Source organism: Carcharodon carcharias, chromosome 10 (genome assembly GCF_017639515.1).
Source record: "Carcharodon carcharias isolate sCarCar2 chromosome 10, sCarCar2.pri, whole genome shotgun sequence".
Taxonomy (NCBI): domain Eukaryota; kingdom Metazoa; phylum Chordata; class Chondrichthyes; order Lamniformes; family Lamnidae; genus Carcharodon; species Carcharodon carcharias.
Window position 1 is genome coordinate 1,512,991 of NC_054476.1, and position 20,898 is coordinate 1,533,888.

Here is a 20,898-nt window from a genome sequence, read left to right on the forward strand (position 1 = left end):
CGGCACAAAGAGTGCAGAAATCTCCCCGAGGCACAAAGAGTGCAGAAATCTTCCCGCGGCACAAAGAGTGCAGAAATCTCCCCGCGGCACAAAGAGTGCAGAAATCTCCTCGCGGCACAAAGAGTGCAGAAATCTCCCCGAGGCACAAAGAGTGCAGAAATCTCCCCGCGGCACAAAGAGTGCAGAAATCTCCCCGAGGCACAAAGAGTGCAGAAATCTCCCTGAGGCACAAAGAGTGCAGAAATCTCCCCGCGGCACAAAGAGTGCAGAAATCTCCCCGAGGCACAAAGAGTGCAGAAATCTCCCCGAGGCACAAAGAGTGCAGAAATCTCCCCGCGGCACAAAGAGTGCAGAAATCTCCCTGAGGCACAAAGAGTGCAGAAATCTCCCCGCGGCACAAAGAGTGCAGAAATCTCCCCGCGGCACAAAGAGTGCAGAAATCTCCCCGAGGCACAAAGAGTGCAGAAATCTCCCCGAGGCACAAAGAGTGCAGAAATCTCCCCGCGGCACAAAGAGTGCAGAAATCTCCCCGCGGCACAAAGGTGCCTCAGGGAGGAAGAAAGGTGAAAAAAATATGTGAGGACATGTCTTGTCATGTGAAACTGTCACATGAGCTGGGACATGTCCAGTAATTTTTTTCAACATTTTTTATTTAATTAATAAACCCTTCATGAAACCTCATCCCACTCGTGGATGAAGTTTAATGAAAAATGCAAAGGCCGCCTGGGCTCTTTGCCTGCCCGACAACCTTAAGGTTGGACAGGCAGCATTCTTAATAATTTTAATTACTTTCTTAATGGCCTTAATAGGCCTTTGACAGTTTGGTGGGAGTGCAGCCGAGGGCCGCTGAACTGACAGTCTAAATGACACGCCTCATGTCGCCATGCCTCATTTTACACGCCGGCGAGCAGGCCCCCCCCCCCCCGCTTGCCAACCCGAAAATTCTTCCCTGTGTTTTTTTTTTCAGATTTCCAGCATCTGTAGTACTTTGCTCTTGTCGTTTGCAGACGTAATTTAGTCCCTATTTTTAAAGCCATAAATTCGGTCCCTATTTTAATAAGATATTGAAGCCATATTGTTCATAGTAACTAGTAAGACTGGGTGCAACTTGGGAACCAGTAGGTTGGAGTATAAGAACCTTTCTGCAGCCTAAACTGAGGAGCTGGAAAGCTCATAACTGAAATTCTAAAGTGTAATTATAGCATGACAAATTTATATTCACATTATGATAAATAAGATTATTAATGGAAGCAGTTGACAGAAAAGTGTGCCATAAATGATACAACAGGAAGGATGGATTTGTAGAGAGGAAGCGTACATAAATGTAAGATTTTTAAAATATAGATTACATTAACAGTGGTGAGCTTCAGTGTGAAAATTATGTTCGTTGAACTCATTATTTGGATCGCATCAAAGACCACAAAGCTATGTATTCTAAGAAAATTTGTAGTTTGACAGCCTGGATGTGGTTATTTTGAGTTCACTTTGTACTGCTATGACTAGCAAGCGAGAGCCTCCAGCTAAAATCAAAGGACATTCTATTTGTGGTTACCTCTTGGGTCTATTTCTAAAAGGTTCCAGTACTTGCTCTATATTGCACCACAACTTTCACCTTTCCTCATGTACTTTCTAAAAGTTACTGTTTGAATTTGAAAACAGTTGCTGTTTGAAAAGCGTGTCCTTCACATTGGTTCATATTGCAGCTTCAAAGGTCTGCCCACTTTCTCTTCAAATGAATTATTCAGTGAAAGATATTTTGCATCTTCTAGGTGCAAATTAGTACCCAGCTTTGTGGATTTAAATTGTAAACTAGAGTGATATAAAAGGTTACCTATGTAAATTTCTTGATGTATTTGCCCTTTATTCAGAGGACCTGAAGAAACAAAAGGTGTCACCTCCTGAAGTTGGCAGCACAACAGAAGACAATCAATACAAACTAGTTCAGAGGGAATGGTCAGAGAATTCACGACAGAAAGGAGGAGAGACACCTAAGGATGACCAAGAGGCAAGTTTGTATTAGAAGCAGATGAAATTTACAAGTTATCATTCAATATAGTTGCAATGTGAAAAACCATTTAGGTTTCTTTTAATGCAGAGAGGCAGTTGTTTGGCATTCATGAGGAGTGCATAAGGGAGCTCAGGCTGAACATGGAGGCACTTTAAAGGGCAGTTACTGTTTTATATTGAAATTTGTAGCTGATTTAGGTTTATCAAAAAGTTGTGCAGTTACTGATTATTCAGCATACTTTAAAATAAGCAAGACAACACTATCATGTAAAGAAATTTGAAAAGTTTACAAAGTACCTCCATTTTGTGTTATCCACATTTTGTTTTTCTGTCTAGCAAACTTACACAAGGTCATTTGGAAACTACTGGGAGTAATTTCAAAAAAGATATTTAGATACTATTGATAATACTTTCAATGCTCTATGACATAGAAACATAGGAATTAGGAGCAGGAGTAGGCCATCCATCCCCTCGAGCCTGCTCCGCCATTCAATAAGATCATGGCTGAACTGATTGTGGCCTCAACTCCACATTCCTGCCTACCCCTGGTAACCTTTGACTCCCCTGTTAGTCAAGAATCTATTTACCTCTGCCTTAAAAATTTTCATTGACCTGGCCTCCACCGCTCTCTACGGAAGAAAGTTCTACAGATTCACAGCCCTCTGAGAGAAAAAAGTTCTCCCAGGGCTGAATCTTCAGCTTGGCGAGTGGGGACGGGGCCTGCTCGCTGAGGCATAAAATGACGAGTGGTGATGTCGGGCGTGCGTCCTGATGTCACTGCAACTCATTCAGACTTTCAGTTGGGCGAGCATGCACCCGAGTTGGCTGCATACCTGCCGAACTGTCAAAGGCCTATTAAGGCCATTTAACTCTCAATTAAAATAATTACCTTAAGGTTGGGGGGCAGGCGAAGAGCCCAGGCGGCCTTCGCATTTTCATGGAACCTCATCCATGGGCAGGATGAATGATTTTAAAATTTGACAAAAATTTTTATTGAAATTAATGCACATGTCCCACCTCATGTGACAGTTTCACATGAGGGGAAATGTCATGAAAGTTTTCTCACCACTTTATTAAACTTTTAGGACTTAAAACTAATCTCCATGAGGCACCTCTGTGCCTCAGGGAGATTTCTGCGCTCTTTCGCACAGCACACTTCTGACTCAGGCAACTTCCACCCTGAGATAAAAGCAAAAAACTGCGGATGGTGGAAATCCAAAACAAAAACAGAAACAGAAATACCTGGAAACTTCCACCCTGCCCGCACGGGGAGCGCACAGTGTTTCCAGGTGTGTGTCACGCTGGGCGGGCCTTAACTGGCCCACCCATGCAAAATGGTGGCACGGAACCAATCGGGAGCACAGATTGGGTCTGCGTCCGCCTGTGCCCGCTCCCGCCTGCGCCCGCTCCCGCCTGCGCCCGCTCCCACTCCCGCTCCCGCTTCCACTCCCACTCCCGCCTTTGCCCGCTCCCGCTCCCACTCCCGCTCCCACTCCCGCCTTTGCCCGCTCCCGCTCCCACTCCCGCTCCCACTCCCGCCTGTGCCCGCTCCCGTCTGCGCCCGCTCCCACTCCCGCCTGCACCTGCTCCTACTCCGCCTGCCCGACAGGCAGAAAAGTCTGCCCCATATCTCCATTTTAAATGGGAGACCCCTTGTTTTTAAACTGTGTCCCCTAGTTCTAGTCTCTCCCACAAATGACTATTTAAAAACTGGTTTAAGAGGATTACTGAGACCCTAATAGGAGAATTAACTTGTACATTGAAAATTGAATTATTTCAAAGCTACATGGTTTAATGACTGCATCCCTGCTGACAATTCGGCTTTATCATATTGTCAGCCTCTGTAATTAATTAATGATGTATTTAAATAAATATAACTCAAGAGTCAACAGCAAAAATCAAGAAAGAAATATGTTAATCATAATTAACGATAATTATATTTCGTTAAAAAGATACTGATAATGAGGCGCTCTTGGAAATTGCACTTATATTTTTTCCATTAGTTTACACAGCAATGCCAATATTGGAACACAATTTTCCTAACTGAGAAATCAAGCCAAAATCTTCATCTTAAAATATAGTTTCAGGTACTTAACTCTTCTGAAATTAAAACTTACAGCAATATAAGCGTGCACCACCAAACCCCAACATCTTCCACTGGTGTTTTTGTGTACTTTGTTTTTGCTGAAGAGCTGACTGTTTACAGATTCTGAGAATGGGGCTTGATGATGGCCGGAAGAGTTAAAGTGACCATTCCAAGTTTAGTTATTTGTCTTTTCCGCTTTAGGCAGTTTAATATTTCAATGTAAAAGGAAGGAACCAGAGTGGTTATTTCTATAACATTGATACTAGGAGAATCATGATAACCAGGGGATTGCAACTATATTCCATTCTGTTTTGGTCTCTTTTGTATTTGTATTTGGCAAGAAAAGTCATATTTTGACTTCCACTTTTAGCGAGCGATCTCAAGCTCATAGGGAGCTGGTATGCTTGCGTCAAACGTGTTTAACTAAAAAACCTCAACATAACTCGGGTACGAATTGCTTGTCCCTGTTATGTGCTTGTAGAAATTGGAATGATGATAGTCCATTCTAAAAGGGAGCTGAAAACTAGACTTTAAATACTATTTCAGCACAGCAATAACTCTGGCATCTATCCGATAAAGTGGAAAATTGCCCAAATGTGCCCTGTCCACAAAAGCAGGACAAAGCCACTGTGGCCAATCACTGTACCGCTTTAGTAACCATCAGCAAAATGATGCAAGGCATTTGTGACAGTACAATTGAGGGAATTTACTCACTAATAACCTGCTCGCCGATGCAAAAAACCATAGGAACGTAGGCGCAGGAGTAGGCCATTCAGCCCCTTGAGCCTGTCTGCCATTTAACTAGATCATGGCTGATCTTCTACCTCAATGTCATCTTTCTGCACTACCCCTGTACCCTTTGATATCATTGGTATCTAGAAATCTATCAACCTCTGCTTTGAAAATGCTCAATGACTGAACCTCCACAGATCTCTGGGATAGAAAATTTCAAAGATTCACCACTCTCTGACTGAAGAAATTCCTCCTCATCTTGGTCCTAAATGTTCTAATTCTTATACTGAGAGTGTGACTGCTGGATAAGAGTGTGAGGAGACCGGCGGAGACAAAGGATAAAAGAGCGCAAGGAGAGCGGAGACACAGGGTAAAAGAGCGTGAGGAGAGCGGAGTCACAGGATAAAATCGGGTGAGGAGAGCGGCGGAGACAAAGGATAAAAGAGCGCGAGGAGAGCGGAGACACAGGATAAAAGAGCACGAGGAGAGCAGCGGAGACACAGGATAAAAGAGTGAGAGGAGAGCGGAGACACAGGATACAAGAGCGCGAGGAGAGCTGAGACACAGGATAAAAGAGCACGAGGAGAGCGGAGACACAGGATACAAGAGTGTGAGGAGAGCTGAGACACAGGATAAAAGAGCACGAGAAGAGCGGAGACACAGGATACAAGAGCGCGAGGAGAGCGGAGACACAGGATAAAAAAGCGCGAGGAGAGCGGCAGAGACACAGGATAAAAGAGCGCGAGGAGAGCAGAGACACAGGATAAAAGAGCACGACGAGAGCAGCGGAGACACAGTATAAAAGAGCGCGAGAAGAGTGGCGGAGACACAGGATAAAAGAGCACGAGGAGAGCGGAGACACAGGATAAAAGACGCGAGGAGAGCTGAGACATAGGATTAAAGAGCACGAGGAGAGCAGACACACAGGATAAAAGAGCACGAGGAGAGCGGAGACACAGGATAAAAGAGCGCGAGGAGAGCAGCAGAGACACAGGATAAAAGAGCACGAGGAGAGCAGAATCACAGGATAAAAGAGCACGAGGAGAGTGGAGACACAGGATAAAAGAGCGCGAGGAGTGCGGCAGAGACACAGGATAAAAGAGTGCGAGGAGAGCGGAGACACAGGATCAAAGAGCACGAGGAGAGCAGAGACACAGGATAAAAGAGCACGAGGAGAGCGGAGACACAGGATAAAAGAGCACGAGGAGAGCAGAGACACAGGATAAAAGAGTGCGAGGAGAGCAGCGGAGACACAGGATAAAAGAGCACAAGGAGAGCTGAGACACAGCGTAAATGAGCACGAGTAGAGCGGAGACACAGGATAAATGAGCACGAGGAGTGCGGCGGAGACACAGGATAAAAGAGCGCGAGGAGAGCGGTGACACAGGATAAAAGAGTGTGAGGAGAGCGGAGACACAGGATAAAAGAGCACAAGGAGAGCAGAGACACAGGATAAAAGAACATGAGGAGACCGGAGACACAGGATAAAAGAGTGTGAGGAGAGAGGAGACACAGGATAAAAGAGTGTGAGGAAAGCGGAGACACAGGATAAAAGAGCAGGAGGAGAGCGGAGACACAGGATAAAAGAGTGTGAGGAGAGCGGAGACACAGGATAAAAGAGCACGAGGAGAGTGGAGACACAGGATAAAAGAGTGGGAGGAGCGGAGACACAGGATAAAAGAGTGCAAGGAGAGCAGAGACACAGGATAAGAGAGTGTGAGGAGAGTGGAGACACAGGATCAAAGAGCACGAGGAGAGCGGAGACACAGGATAAAAAAGCATGAGGAGAGCGGCGGAGACACAGCATAAAAGAGCACGAGGAGAGTGGAGACACAGGATAAATGAGCACGAGGAGAGCGGGGACACAGGATAAAAGAGCGCGAGGGGAGCGGAGACAAAGGGAAAAAGAGTGTGAGGAGAGCGGAGACCACAGGATCAAAGAGCACGAGGAGAGCGGAGATACAGGATAAAAGAGTGTGAGGAGAGCAGAGACCACAGGATCAAAGAGCACCAGGAGAGCGGAGACACAGCGTAAATGAGCACGAGGAGAGCAGAGACACAGGATAAATGAGCACGAGGAGAGCGGCGGAGACACAGGATAAAAGAGCGCGAGGGGAGCGGAGACACAGGATAAAAGAGCATGAGGAGAACAATGGAGACACAGGATAAAAGAGTGCAAGGAGAGCGGAGACACAGGATAAAAGAGCATGAGGAGAGCAGCGGAGACACAGGATAAAAGAGCATGAGAGCGGCGGAGACACAGGATAAAAGAGCACGAGGAGAGCGGAGACACAGGATCAAAGAGCATGAGGAGAGCGGAGACACAGGATAAAAGAGCGTGAGGAGAGCGGAGACACAGGATAAAAGAGCGCGAGGAGAGCGGAGACACAGGACAAAAGAGTGTGAGGAGAGCGGAGACACAGGGTAAAAGAGCGCAAGGAGAGCGGAGACACAGGACAAAAGAGTGTGAGGAGAGCGGAGACACAGGGTAAAAGCGAAAAAGTGACTTCACAGGAAAGCTGTGACCTGATTGGTTGGTAGGAAATCTGTACCAAATTTGAAAAAAAACACTGCAAAGCTAATTAATAAATGAATTAACTAAGTCGAGATGGCTGGGCAGCTGATGTGCTGTAGCTGTATGATGTGGGAGCTGGCAGATCCCATTGTGAGCCGCAGTGACCACATCTGTAGCAAGTGTTGGTTGCTGGAGGAACTCCGGCTCAGAATTGATGAGCTGGAGTCCGAGCTCCGGATGCTGCGGCACATCCAGGAGGAGGAGAGTTACCTGGACGCTTTGTTTCAGAAAGTGGTCACACCCGGTAGATTAAGTACCTCAAATTTGGTCAGTGGTCAGGGTCAGCAGGATGTGACTGCAAGTGAGTCAGGTAGAGGGATCCTGTGTTCAGGAACAGAGGAGCCTCAGCTCTTGACCTTGTCCAACAGGTACGAGGTACTTGCTCCCTGTGTGGATGAGGAACAGGGCTGTAGGGAGGATGAACCAGCTGACCACAGCACCGTGGCACAGGAGGCCATTCAAGAGGGGGGAGCAAAAAGACAAGTGGTAGTTGTAGGGGATTATATAATTAGGGGAATTGATAGCTTCCTTTGTAAGCAGGATCGAGAGTCCCACATGGTATGTTGTCTGCCCGGTGCCAGGCTGAGGGACATCTCTGACCGGCTTGAAAGGATATTGGAGAGGGAAGGGGAGGATCCAGTTGTTGTGGTCCACGTCGGGACAAATAACATAGGTAAGACTAGGAAAGAGGACCTGTTTGGGGATTATCAGGAACTAGGAACTAAATTAAAGAACAGGTCCTCAAGGGTTATAATCTCTGGATTACTACCCGAGCCACGTGCAAATTGGCATAGGGACGTGAGAATAAGGGAACTAAACACGTGGCTAAAGGAGTGGTGCAGGAAAGAGGGGTTCCATTTCATGGGGCACTGGCATCAGTATTGGAACAGGAGGGATCTGTACCATTGGGACGGTCTCCACCTGAACCGATCTGGGACCAATGTTCTAGCGAAAAGGGTAAATAGGGTGGTCAACAGGACTTTAAACTAGAAAGTGGATGGGGGAAGGGAAGGGTAAAACTCCAAGAAGTATTACTAATGGGAAACAAAGCAGCAGGTTAGCGTGTGGCCGGTGGGGGGGTGGTGGTGGGGGGGGGGCGGGGGGCGTGGATTCAACTTCATGGAAAATTATGAAAAAACTGAAAAGAAAGGAGAGCCCAGGAGAGGCTATTAAAGTCTCCAGAACACAAAATAGGACAGAGTGTTTGGAAAGGGCTAGGAATCTAACTGCAAGCACATCAGATAAAGGGATGACAGTGAGAAGGGGGACGGGAAGTACAGGACTGAAGGTGTTGTATCTGAATGCACGCAGTATACGAAATAAGGTAAATGAGCTTGTGGCACAGATTGAAATTGGCAGGTATGATGTGGTGGGCATCACGGAGACATGGCTGCAAGGGGATCAGGACTGGGAGCTAAATATCCAAGGATATACATCCTATCGAAAAGACAGCAGGTTGGCAGAGGGGGTGGGGTTGCTTTGTTAGTAAGAAATGAAATTAAATCGATAGCAAGAAATAACATAGGTTCAGCTGATGTAGAATCTGTGTGGTTAGAGTTGAGGAACCGCAAAGGTAAAAAAAACATAATGGGAGTTATGTACAGGCCTCCGAACAGTAGTCAGGATTGTGGGGCACAAGATACACCAGGAGATAGAAAGGCGTGTAAGAAAGGCAAGGTTACAGTGATCCTGGGGGATTTCAATATGCGGGTAGACTGGGAAAATCAGGTCGGTAGTGGATCCCAAGAAAAGGAATTTGTGGAATGTCTATGAGATGGCTTTTTGGAGCAGCTTGTGGTGGAGCCCACTAGGGAACAGGCAATTCTAGATTTAGTGATGTGTAATGAGGCAGATTTGATAAGGGAGCTTAAGATGAAGGAATCCTTAGGAGGAAGTGACCATAAGATGATAGAATTTACCCTGTAATTTGAGAGGAAAAAGCTGGAATCAGATGTAATGGTATTACAGTTGAATAAAGGCACTACAGAGGCATGAGGGAGGAGCTGGCCAGAATTGACTGGGAGATGAGCCTAGCAGGAAAGACAGTGGAACAGCAATGGCAGGAGTTTCTGGGAGTAATTTGGGAGACACAGCAAAAATTCATCCCTAGGAAGAAGAAGCATACTAAAGGGAGGACGAGGCAACCTTGGCTGACCAGGGAAGTCAGGGACAGCATAAAAGCTAAAGAGAAAGCATACAATGCAGCGAAGAGCAGTGGGAAACCAGGGGATTGGGAAGTCTACAAAGACCAACAGAGGACAACTAAAAAAGAAATAAGGAGGGAGAAGATTAAATATGAGGGTAAACTAGCCAGTAATATAAAAGAAGATTGCAAGAGTTTTTTTTGGTATATAGAGCATAAGAGAGAGGCAAAAGTGGACATTGGGCTGCTGGAAAATGACGCTGGAGAAGTAATAATGGGGAATGAAGAAATGGCGGAGGAACTGAATAGGTAATTTGTGTCGAGTAACATTCCCAAAATTCAAGAGAGTCGGGCAGAGGTGAGTATGGTGGCTATTACCAAGGAGAAGTTGCTAGGAAAACTGAAAGGTCTGAATGTGGATAAATCACCTGGACCAGATGGATTACATCCCAGAGTTCTGAAGGAGATAGCTGAAGAGATAGTGGAGGCATTAGTGGTGATCTTTCAGGAATCACTGGAGTCAGGGAGGGTCCCAGAGGACTGGAAAATCGCTAATATAACCCCCCCTGTTTAAGAAGGGAGTGAGGCAAAAGACGGGAAATTATAGGCTGATTAGCCTGACCTCGGTTGTTGGTAAGATTTTAGGGGCCATTATTAAGGATGAGATTTCAGAATACTTGGAAGTGCATGGTAAAATAGGGCAAAGTCAGCATGGTTTCATCAAGGGGAGGTCATGCCTGACAAATCTGTTAGAATTCTTTGAGGAGGTAACAAGTAGGTTAGACAAAGGAGAGCCAATGGATGTTATCTACTTGGACTTCCAGAAGGCCTTTGACAAGGTGCCGCACAGGAGGCTGCTCAGTAAGATAAGAGCCCATGATGTTAGAGGCAAGGTACTAGCATGGATAGAAGATTGGCTGTCTGGCAGGAGGCAGAGAGTGGGGATAAGGGGGTCCTTCTCAGGATGGCGGCCAGTGACTAGTGGAATTCCGCAGGGGTCAGTGTTGGGACCACAACTTTTCACTTTATACATTAATGATCTATATGAAGGAACTGAGGGCATCCTGGCTAAGTTTGCAGATGATACAAAGATAGGTGGAGGGACAGGCAGTATTGAGGAGGCGGGGAGGCTGCAGAAGGACTTAGACAGGTTAGGAGAATGGGCAAAGAAGTGGCAGATGGAATACAACGTGGGGAAGTGTGAGGTCATGCACTTTGGTAGGAAGAATAGAGGCATAGTTTATTTTCTAAATGGGGAGAGAATTCAGAAATCTGGAGTGCAAAGGGACTTGGGAGTCCTAGTCCAGGATTCTCTTAAGGTTAACTTGCAGGTTGAGTCGGTAGGAAGGCAAATGCAATGTTGGCATTTATTTCAAGAGGACTAGAATATAAAAGCAGGGATGTGCTGCTGAGGCTTTATAAGGCTTTGGTCAGACCACATTTAGAATATTGTGAGCAATATTATTCTTTAGAGGAGGTGTTAGGCGTCTTGAAGAATATTAAAGTGGATAAGTCCCCAGGGCCAGATAGGATCTACCCCAGAGTACTGAGGGAGGCAAGGGAGGAGATTGCTGGGGCTTTGACAGAAATCTTTGTATCCTCACTGGCTACGGGTGAGGTCCCAGAGGACTGGAGAATGGCCAATGTTGTTCCATTGTTTAAGAATGGTAGCAGGGATAATCCAGGAAATTACAGGCCGGTGAGCCTTACGTCAGTGATAGGGAAATTATTGGAGAAGATTCTTCGTGACAGGATTTGCACCAATTCGGAAGCAAATGGGCATATTAATGAGAGGCAGCATGGTTTTGTGAAGGGGAGGTTGTGTCTCACTAACTTGATCGAGTTTTTCGAGGAAGTGACAAAGATGATCGACGATGGAAGGGCAGTGGATGTTATATACATGGATTTCAGTAAGGCCTTTGACAAGGTCCCTCATGGCAGACTGACACAGAAGGTAAAGTCGCATGGGATCAGAGGTGAGCTGGCAGGATGGATACAGAATTGGCTTGGTCATAGAAGACAGAGGGTAGCAGTGGAAGGGTGCTTTTCTGAATGGAGAGCTGTGAGTAGTGGTGTTCCGCAGGGATCAGTGCTGGGACCTTTGCTATTTGTCGTATACATAAATGATTTGGAGGAAAATGTAACTGGGCTAATTAGTTTGCAGACGACACTAAGGTTGAAGGAGTTGCAGATAGTGAAGAGGATTGTCAAAGGATACAACAGGATACAGATTGGTTGGAGACTTGGGCGGAGAAATGGCAGATGGAGTTTAATCCGGACAAATGCAAGGTAATGCATTTTGGAAGGTCTAATACAGGCAGGAATTATACAGTAAATGGCAGAACTCTTAAGTGCATTGACAGGCAGAGGGATCTGGGTGTACAGGTCCACAGGTTACTGAAAGTGGCAACGCAGGTGGACAAGGTCGTCGGGAAGGCATATGACATGCTTGCCTTCATTGGCAGGGGTATTGAGTATAAAAGCTGGGAAGTCATGCTGCAGTTGTATAGAACCTTGGTTAGGCCATACTTGGAATATTGCGTGCAATTCTGCTAACTCATTACCAGAAGGATATGGAGGCGTTGGAGAGGGTGCAGAGGAGGTTTACCAGGATGCTGCCTGGTTTGGAGGTTATTAGCTATGAGGAGAAGTTGGAGAAACTCGGATTGTTCTCACTAGAGTGACGGAGATTGAGGGGCGACTTGATAGAAGTTATGAATGGCATGGACAGAGTAGATAGTCAGAAGCTTTTTCCCAGGGTGTAAGAGTCAATTACTAGGGGACATAGATTTAAGGTGAGAGGAGAAAACTATAGAAGAGATGTGCGGGGCAAGTTTTTTACGCAGAGGGTAGTGAGTGTCTGGAATTCGCTGCCAGAGGAGGTGGTGGAAGCAGGTACGATAGTGGTGTTTAAGAGGCAGCTTGATAAATACATGATTAGGATGGGAATAGAGGGATACAGACCCCGGAAGTGCAAAATGTTTTAGTTTGACAAGCAATATGATCGGGGCAGGCTTGGAGGGCTGGAGGGTCTGTTCCTGTGCTGAACTTTTCTTTGTTCTTTGTTCTTTGTTCAATTTTGGGCCCCGTATCTCAGGAAGGACATGCTGGCCCTGGACAGGGTCCAGAGGAGGTTCACGAGAATGATTCCAGGAATGAAAGGCTTAACGTATGAGGAACGTTTGAGGACTCTGGGTCTATACTCGATGGAGTTTAGAAGGATGAGGGAGGATCTGATTGAAACTTACAGAATACTGAAAGGCCTGGATAGAGTGGATGTGGGGAAGATGTTTCCATTAGTAGGAGAGACTTGGATCCGAGGGCATAGCCTCAGAGTAAAGGGAAGACCTTTTACAACAGAGATGAGGAGAAACTTCTTTAGCCAGAGTGGTGAATCTATGGAATTTATTGCCACAGAAGGCTGTGGTGGCCAAGTCATTGAGTGTATTTAAGATTGAGATAGATAGGTTCTTGACTGGTAAGGGGATCAAAGGTTACGGGGAGAAGGCAGGAGAATGGGGTTGAGAAAGTTATCAGCCATGATTGAATGGTGGAGCAGACTCGATGGGCCAAATGGCCTAATTTCTGCTGCTACGTCTTATGGTCTTATGGTTCTACACTGCCCCCCCTACACCACCCATCCAGGGGAATCAAAGCAGGAATAAAAGGGACAGTAGCAAAACGGATACAAAATTGGCTGAGGGATAGGAAACAGTGAGTAATGGGTAATGGATATTTTTTGGCTGGAGGAAGGTTTGTAGTGGAGTTCCCAAGGGCCGGTATTAGGACCCTTGCTTTTTCTGATATAGATGATCAAGATCTTGGTGTATAGGGGACAATTTCAAAATTTGCAGATGATACAAAACTTAGAAGCATTATAAATTGTGAGGAGGACAGTGTAGAACTTCAAAAGGACATAGACAGGTTGGTGGAGTGGGCAGATAGGTGGCAGATGAAGTTCAATACAGAGAAGTGTGAGGTGATTCATTTTTGTAGGGAGAACATGGAGAGACAATATAAAATAAAGGGTACAACTCTAAAGGTGTGCAGGAGCAGAGGGACCTGGGTGTATATGTGCATAAGTCATTAAAGGTGGCAGGACAGGTGGAGAGAGCAGTTAATAAATATGCAGTATCTTAGACTTTATTCATAGGAGTATAGAGTACAAGAGCAAGGAGGTTATGCTGAACTTGTATAGGAGACTAGTTAGAACTCAGCTGGAGCATTGTGTATAGTTTTGGGTGCCAAACTTTAGGAAGGATGTGAACATATTGTGACCCTCTTGCAGAAGAGTTTTACAAGATTGGTTCCAGGGATGAGAAACTTGAGTTATGAGGATAGATTGGAGAAGTTGGGACTGTACTCTTTGGAGAGGAGGAGGCTAAGAAGAGACTTGATAGAGATGTTCAAAATCATGAAGGGGCTGGACAGAGATTATAGAGAGAAACTGTTGCCACTCGTAAAAGGATTGAGAATGAGGTGGCACAGATTTAAAGTGATTTGCAAAAGGAGCAAATGTGATATGAGAAAAAACTTTTTCACACAGCGAGTGGTTTGGGCCTGGAATGCACTGCCTGGAAGTGTGGTGGAGGCAGGTACAATCAAGGCATTGAAGAGGGCATTATTTATATAGAAACAATGTGCAGGGTTATGGGGAAAAGGCAGGAGAATGGCACGGAGTCATAAAGTTCATTCCGAGAGCAGGTGCTGACACAATGGGCCGAATGGCCTCCTTGTGCACTGTAACAATTCTGTGATTCTATGAGAGCTATCCTTCCTGCATTTCCCTGTCGAGCCCTGCAAGAATTTTGTGTACTTTAATGAGGTCACCTCTCATTCTTCTAAACTGTAGAGAATACAGGCCCAATTTCCTCAATCTCTGTTCAATCCTGCCATCCCAGGGATTAGCCTGGTTAACATTCATTGCACTCCCTCTATGGCTAGTATATCGTTCCTTAGATAATGAGACCAAAACTGCACAGTACTCCAGGTGTGAGCTCACCAAGATGTTATACAATTGCAGCAAGACTTCCTTACTTCTGTACTCAAATCTCTTTGCAATAAAGGTTCCATTTGCCTCCCTAATTGCTTGTTGCCCCTGCATTTAGCTTTCAGTGACTTATGAGCAAGTCCCTCATTGGACATCAATGCTTCCCAATCTCTCACCATTTAAGAAACACAGAATTGTTACAGTGCAGAAGGAGGGTGCGATGGTAGTGGTAGAAGGGACGTCGAGGATCGTTGGTGGGGACTCAGAAGCAGACACAGACCATGGGGGGCGGTGGGGAGAAGAAGGAGGCAGAGAGGTCAATGTGGATGGGGGTGGGATTCTCAGGAAGGTGGATAACATGCTCATTCACCTGGACATCCTGGAAAGAATAGGGTTTGGGTTGGTAGTTGATGGTGGGGAGGTGGAAGGTCTTGCCAAGGGGATCAACAGATGGGGGAAAGGACATGGGTGACTGGGGGAAGGGAAAGGATAGGGAGCTGATCAGAAACTTAATGACCACCATGGCTGTCAAAATTGAAAGTGAGCGGAGCCTCGTGTTGGACGGGTACGGGTGCTGCATGGGAGTGTGATCAATGGCTGGGCGGAGATGCAGGTCAGCTCAGATGGACAACTGAAAGCGAACCCCAGCAGGGATGCTCAGGACAGCGAGATGAGTCTGTTGGTGAAGGTTTCGTGTGCATGGGAGAGTACTTGCACAAGGTTCTGAACGGCACTGCCACACACACACTTCTCCTTCCAGAATCACCCTTGGCCTGGCTGCGTGCAGCTAAACTGCCTGTGTTTTTATATTAATTTCTGGGATCTTTTCATCGCTAGCTAGGCTAACATTTATTGTCCGTCCCTAGTTGCTCTTGAGAAGGTGAGCTGCCTTCTTGAACCGCTGCAGTTCCTGTGTGCAGTTTCTGGTCAATGGTAACCTCCAGGGTGTTGATAGTGGGAGACCCAGTGATGGTAAAGCCATTGAATGTCACAGGGTGATGGCTAGATTCTCTCTTGTTGGAGATGGTCATTGCTTGACACTTTTGTGGTGCAAATGTTACTAGCCATTTGTCAGCCCAAGCTTGGATATTGTCCAGGTCTTGCTGTATTTGGACATGGACTGCTTCAGTATCTGAGGAGTTGCGAATGGAGCTGAACATTGTGCAATCATCAGCGAACATCCCCACTTCTGACCTTATGATGGAAGGAAGGGAATTGATGAAGGAGCTGAAGACAGTTGGGCCTTGGACACTACCCTGAAGATCTTCTGCAGTGATGTCCAGGAACTGAGATGATTGACCTCCAACAAACATAACCATCTTCCTTTGTGCTTGGTATGATTCCAACCAGCAGACAGTTTTCCCCCTGATTTCCATTAAGTCTAGTTTTGCTGGGGCTCCTTGATGCCACACTCAGTCAAATGCTGCTGTGATGTCAAGGACAGTTACTCTTACCTCATGTTATGGCAGGTGGATGGTAAATGCAAAGCTCCTCAATTCCCAGAGGGAAACTTGAAGCACTGCCACAACTATTTGCAATTTGTATTTATTTTGAGATGCGGGCTTTGAATTCAATAGTAATAAGACTATTGATTCTCATTGCTCTTTTACAAAACTAAATTAAACCTTAATTAATAAAAAATGTTTTTCAGCATATAAATAGGTTTATAAATTGCTACTATGATAACCCCTAGCTTCCCTAGTTAATCTAACTCCCAGTTACACCTCCATTAAGGCAATGGTAAAAGCACATAGATTTTAAAAGACCCAGGCAAAGCAATAAGATACCCTGAACAGTCGAGTTCAAAGTGAGTTTTTTTAACTTCAATTCAGTTTGGGTACAGAGGCTAGAGGCTTTTCACACTTGTTAGATCTTAGAATTCTTGCCCTTACACACAGCCTTCTCTCCTTTATACACATTTTCCCCTTTGAATGCATATTCCTATTGTTTCACTATGTCTTTGGACTTTACCTCTCAAATAATAAAAATCTATCATAGTACCAATTTTACCAGTAATCTTTGGGAAAAATAAACACACTGTTTCTTAACTTCTACTAGGTGAAACATTTCACCCCCTCTTTTAAATTTAAGCTAGTCTGGTTTATTTAAAAATGCAAATGTTCCCTTTACACCTCACATTATAAAACTTCACCCATGTAGACCTACATAGCATTTCAAACCCAGTTTCCCATCTGATACATCAAAGCATCCAGATCAGCTGTAATTCAATTAAACCCCCCGCCCCCCCATACACAAACCCATAGACACAGACCCCACTATTACTCTACAATAAATTCCAATAACCTTATGAAAATTATTATATCTTCCTGATATCTCACCTCTGGACTTCAGCTCTTTTGTCCGTGTTTGAACCAAGGCTTTAATGAGGCCAGAAGCTGAGTGACCCTGGCAGAACCCAAACTGGAGTTATTGCTAGTGTGGGGGAGTTCAGTGGGAGCAGTTGAGAAACTTGTAAATGAAGCTGAAAACCAACATTCAGTGAAAATGAATATATTTTCAGATTATAAAGTGACAAAATGTGTTCAGCCGTGCAACCACTTATGGTCAGAAATTCTTATCTTTTCTAGGCCTACCATGTCTTCTAAGTGCTGCCCTGACATTTGCAGCAGGGGTGGAGACAGCCTAGGTGATGGTTGGCCCTGTTACCTCTGATGACTTTAGCGTGTGTCCTCTAGAGATCTAAGGACTTGGGGGCCCTGGCTTGCTTTGACAGTCCTCCTGTGCGTCAGCTGATCCCTCTGCGGTGACAGAATACGAGGTTGAAGGGGTCACCGGCATAAGGAACTAGGAGGGAGAGGACAGCCTCTGAGATTCCTGAGTGGATGACCCATGGGTGTCCATTTACTGCTCCTCTCCCTTCGGGTGCCCGAGGGCTCCGGCCTGACTCCTTGAGGGGAAGGTGCACCTGGAGGAATGTCAAGGTGCCCCGTTTCCCTTTCACATTGCTACTGCAGGAACGCACCCATGGCTACCGCAATTGAGTACAGGCCTGCACACATCTCTGCCTTCTGCTGTACCAGGGTGTTCATGGCATCCACACTCCTTCTTATGGAGACCTCCATGCGCACACAGTGGACACCAGTTCATCAGAGAGCAGGCGGACGCACTCCTTCGACTTTCCTACTACTCTGTTGAGGGCTTCCAACAGCTCTGCATGATGTTCCCCTTTCTTCTGCTGACTCTCTACGATGAGTGGGAAGCCCAATTCCAGAGATCATCATCTGACTCGGGCCTCACAGATGCCTCTTTCCCAACAGTCCTCCGAGTGCTGGGGAGCTCGGCTGAACCTGCCTCTCCCTGCTGCGGACACCTGTCCGTGTGGTGACCAGCAGATTGTGAACCCGAGCCTGCTCTAGGACTAGGTCCCACCGAGGTGTGTATCCCTATGCTGGTGCAGGGTGTGGGTAAGCGCTGTGACGGGTCTTCCAGATTGTTTATTTCCAGCTCTTCAATGGAGGAGGTGTCCTCTTGGCTGGAGGGGACGATGTGGATGGAGCTGAGGGACTGGCTGGCTGAGGGTGTCAGTCACTTGGCAGAGCTCCCTGTGAACCAAAGTAGAGATAATAAGTGCATGGCAGCAGAGTCAAAAACAGGAGAGAGAGAGACACTCACAGTTGTGTTGAGAGAGGGATGAGGTGGTGCAGGGTCCTAACTGCCAACCTCACTGTCACCACAGGCACAGGCACAGTCCTCACTAGTCAGCGCGATGGCACACTCCTCAAAGTGAGTGAGGGGCTTAATGTGGGCCACTCCACCCCTGGTCTGGGATCTCTCCCTGCTGTTGTAAGCCAGCTCCTCCTGCATGAAAATAGATGGAGAAAGAGTGAGCAGGACACATGGCACAGTGTGGAATATACTGTGTGGTGAGCGGAGGCATGGGCAGGAATGAGGATGCGTGGTCCAGACGATATGACTCGGATGGAGATGTGAGGGTGTGTGTGTTAGTGGTGCCTCCCCTGAAGGTGTGAGATCCCTGTGGATGTGTGATGGGTTTGTGAATGTGTGAGTTGAGAGTGATGAGGTAGTTGACTTAACCCTGGTGGAATAGATGAGAACATTCACCCTCTTCCTGCACTGGCTGGCTGACCTCCTCTGTGCTCCGATGGCACTGACCACCACTGCCACTGCCTCCCAGGCCGGATTGGTGACTCTGCCGGATCCCCTGTGGCCAGAGCGGGGGGTAGAGGACATCGTGCAGTCATCCACTGCATCCAGCAGGTATCCCAGAGAGGCATCACTACATTTGGGGGCTGCCGTCCTTTGTTTTCAGGGCCATCTGTCGCCTGAAGCAGTCCTGGTCTGAAGACATGAAATAGGCATGTGCTTTGGTGTGCTTTAAATATGGCGTCTGAAGTGAGGAAGCAATGAGGTCACGGCGTGGCAGGTAAATCCGAGCCTGCCTGCCAGTGATCCAGCGTGTTTCCCGTAAATGCATTATTAAATTTTCTTTATGCATTCACGGGATGTGGGCTTCGCTGGCTAGACCAGCATTTATTGCCATCCCTAGTTGCCCTTGAGAAGGTGGTGTTGAGCTGCCTTCTTGAACCGCTGCAGTCCATGTGGTGTAGGTACACCCACAGTGCTGTTAGGGAGGGAGTTCCAGGATTTTGACCCAGCGACAGTGAAGGAACGGCGATATATTTCCAAATCAGGATGGTGAGTGGCTTGGAGAGGAACCGCCATGTGCTGATGTTCCCATCTATCTGCTGCCCTTGTCCTTCTAGATGGTAGTGGTTGTGGGTTTGGAAGGGGCTGTCTAAGGAGCCTTGGTGAATTCCTGCAGTGCATCTTGTAGATGGTACACACTGTGCATCAATGGTGGAGGGAGTGAATGTTTGTGGATGTGGTGCCAATCAAATGAGCTGCTTTGCCCTGGTCGGTGTCCAGCTTCTTGAGTGTTGTAGGAGTTGTACTCATCAAGGCAAGTGGGGAGTATTCCATCACACTCCTGAATTGTGCCTTGTAGATGGTGGACAGGCTTTGGGGAGTCAGGAGGTGAGTTACTCACTGCAGGATTCCTAGCCTCTGACTTGCTCTTTTAGGCACAGTATTTGTATGGCTAGTCCAGTTCAGTTTCTGGTTAGTAGTAACCTCCAGAATGTTGATAGTGGAGGATTCAGCAATGTTAATGCCATTGAACATCAAGGGGCGATGGTTGGATTCTCTCTTGTAGATGGTCATTGCCTGGCACTTGTGTGTTGCGAATGTTACTTGCCATTTGTCAGCCCAAGCTTGGATATTGCCCAGGTCTTGCTGTATTTGGACATGGACTGCTTCAGTATCTGAGGAGTTGCAAATGGAGCTGAACATTGTGCAATCATCAGCGAACATCCCCACTTCTGACCTTATGATGGAAGGAAGGGAATTGATGAAGGAGCTGAAGATGGTTGGGCCTTGGACACTACCCTGAGGAACTCCTGCAGTGATGTCCTGTAGCTGAGACGACTGACCTCCAACAACCATAACCATCTTCCTTTGTGCTAGGTATGATCCAACCAGTGGAGAGTTTCCCCCCGATTTCCATTGAGTCTAGTTTTGCTAGGGCTCCTTGATGCCACACTTGGTCAAATGCTGCCTTGATGTCAAGGGCAGTCACTCTCACCTCACCTCTGGAAAATGCGGAGAGAAGCAGAATGAATTTAACGTCACTCTGAACAAACTGAAGAACCAGTTGGCAGAGAAGACGCAGCAATGTTCAAGGTTCCGGGAAGAAGCTAAAAGATACAAGAAGGAGACAGAAGAGTTGAAGAGTCAGCTGAGTGAAACAAAAGAGGCATTAGAAGGAAAAGTCGTGGAACTTTCCAAAATGTAAGTGGGTGATGAAACCACAGGTAGCCCAACCCCTGAACTGAACCAACTTGAGAGTTCGTCTGAAAAAAGTCTGGTTGACTGTGAAGTCAAAATGAAGGACGAGACTAAACTCTTGGTAGACAGAAGAAAAGATGGTTCAGAAAAGACCATGGTACTGCATTTACTAGTGCGGAATTTAAAAGATTTGTGAGCCTAAATGGCATCAAACACGTAAAGACAACACCCTATCATCCATCATCTAATGGATTGGCTGAGAGAACAGTACAAACTTAAAGTTGGAATGAAAAGAATTATCGTGAGGAACATTGGAGACTAAACTATCACGTTTCCTGTTTCACTGTAGAACGACCTCGCACACTACTACAGATTCAACACCTTCATAATTACTTATGAAGCACTGCCTTTGAATGAGATTAAGCCTGGTACTTCCCAATTTGGAAGGGGATGTAGAGAGCAGTCAAGAGAATGAGAAAAGTGACTCATGATTTGCATAGTTGAGAGCGAGAATTTACTGTCGGTGAAACAGTATTTGT

At 46.3% G+C, this 20,898-nt stretch overlaps 1 protein-coding gene across 1 annotated transcript in view; it reads left to right on the forward strand.

Moving 5' to 3' along the window:
• The window catches only part of LOC121283261 (intraflagellar transport associated protein), a 95,359-nt gene that overhangs the window by 53,221 nt on the left and 21,240 nt on the right, over positions 1-20,898 (forward strand). The window contains exon 3 of the mRNA XM_041197643.1: positions 1,869-2,005. Within this exon, the coding sequence (XP_041053577.1) occupies positions 1,869-2,005 (137 nt within the window). The remainder of the gene's footprint in view (positions 1-1,868; positions 2,006-20,898) is intronic.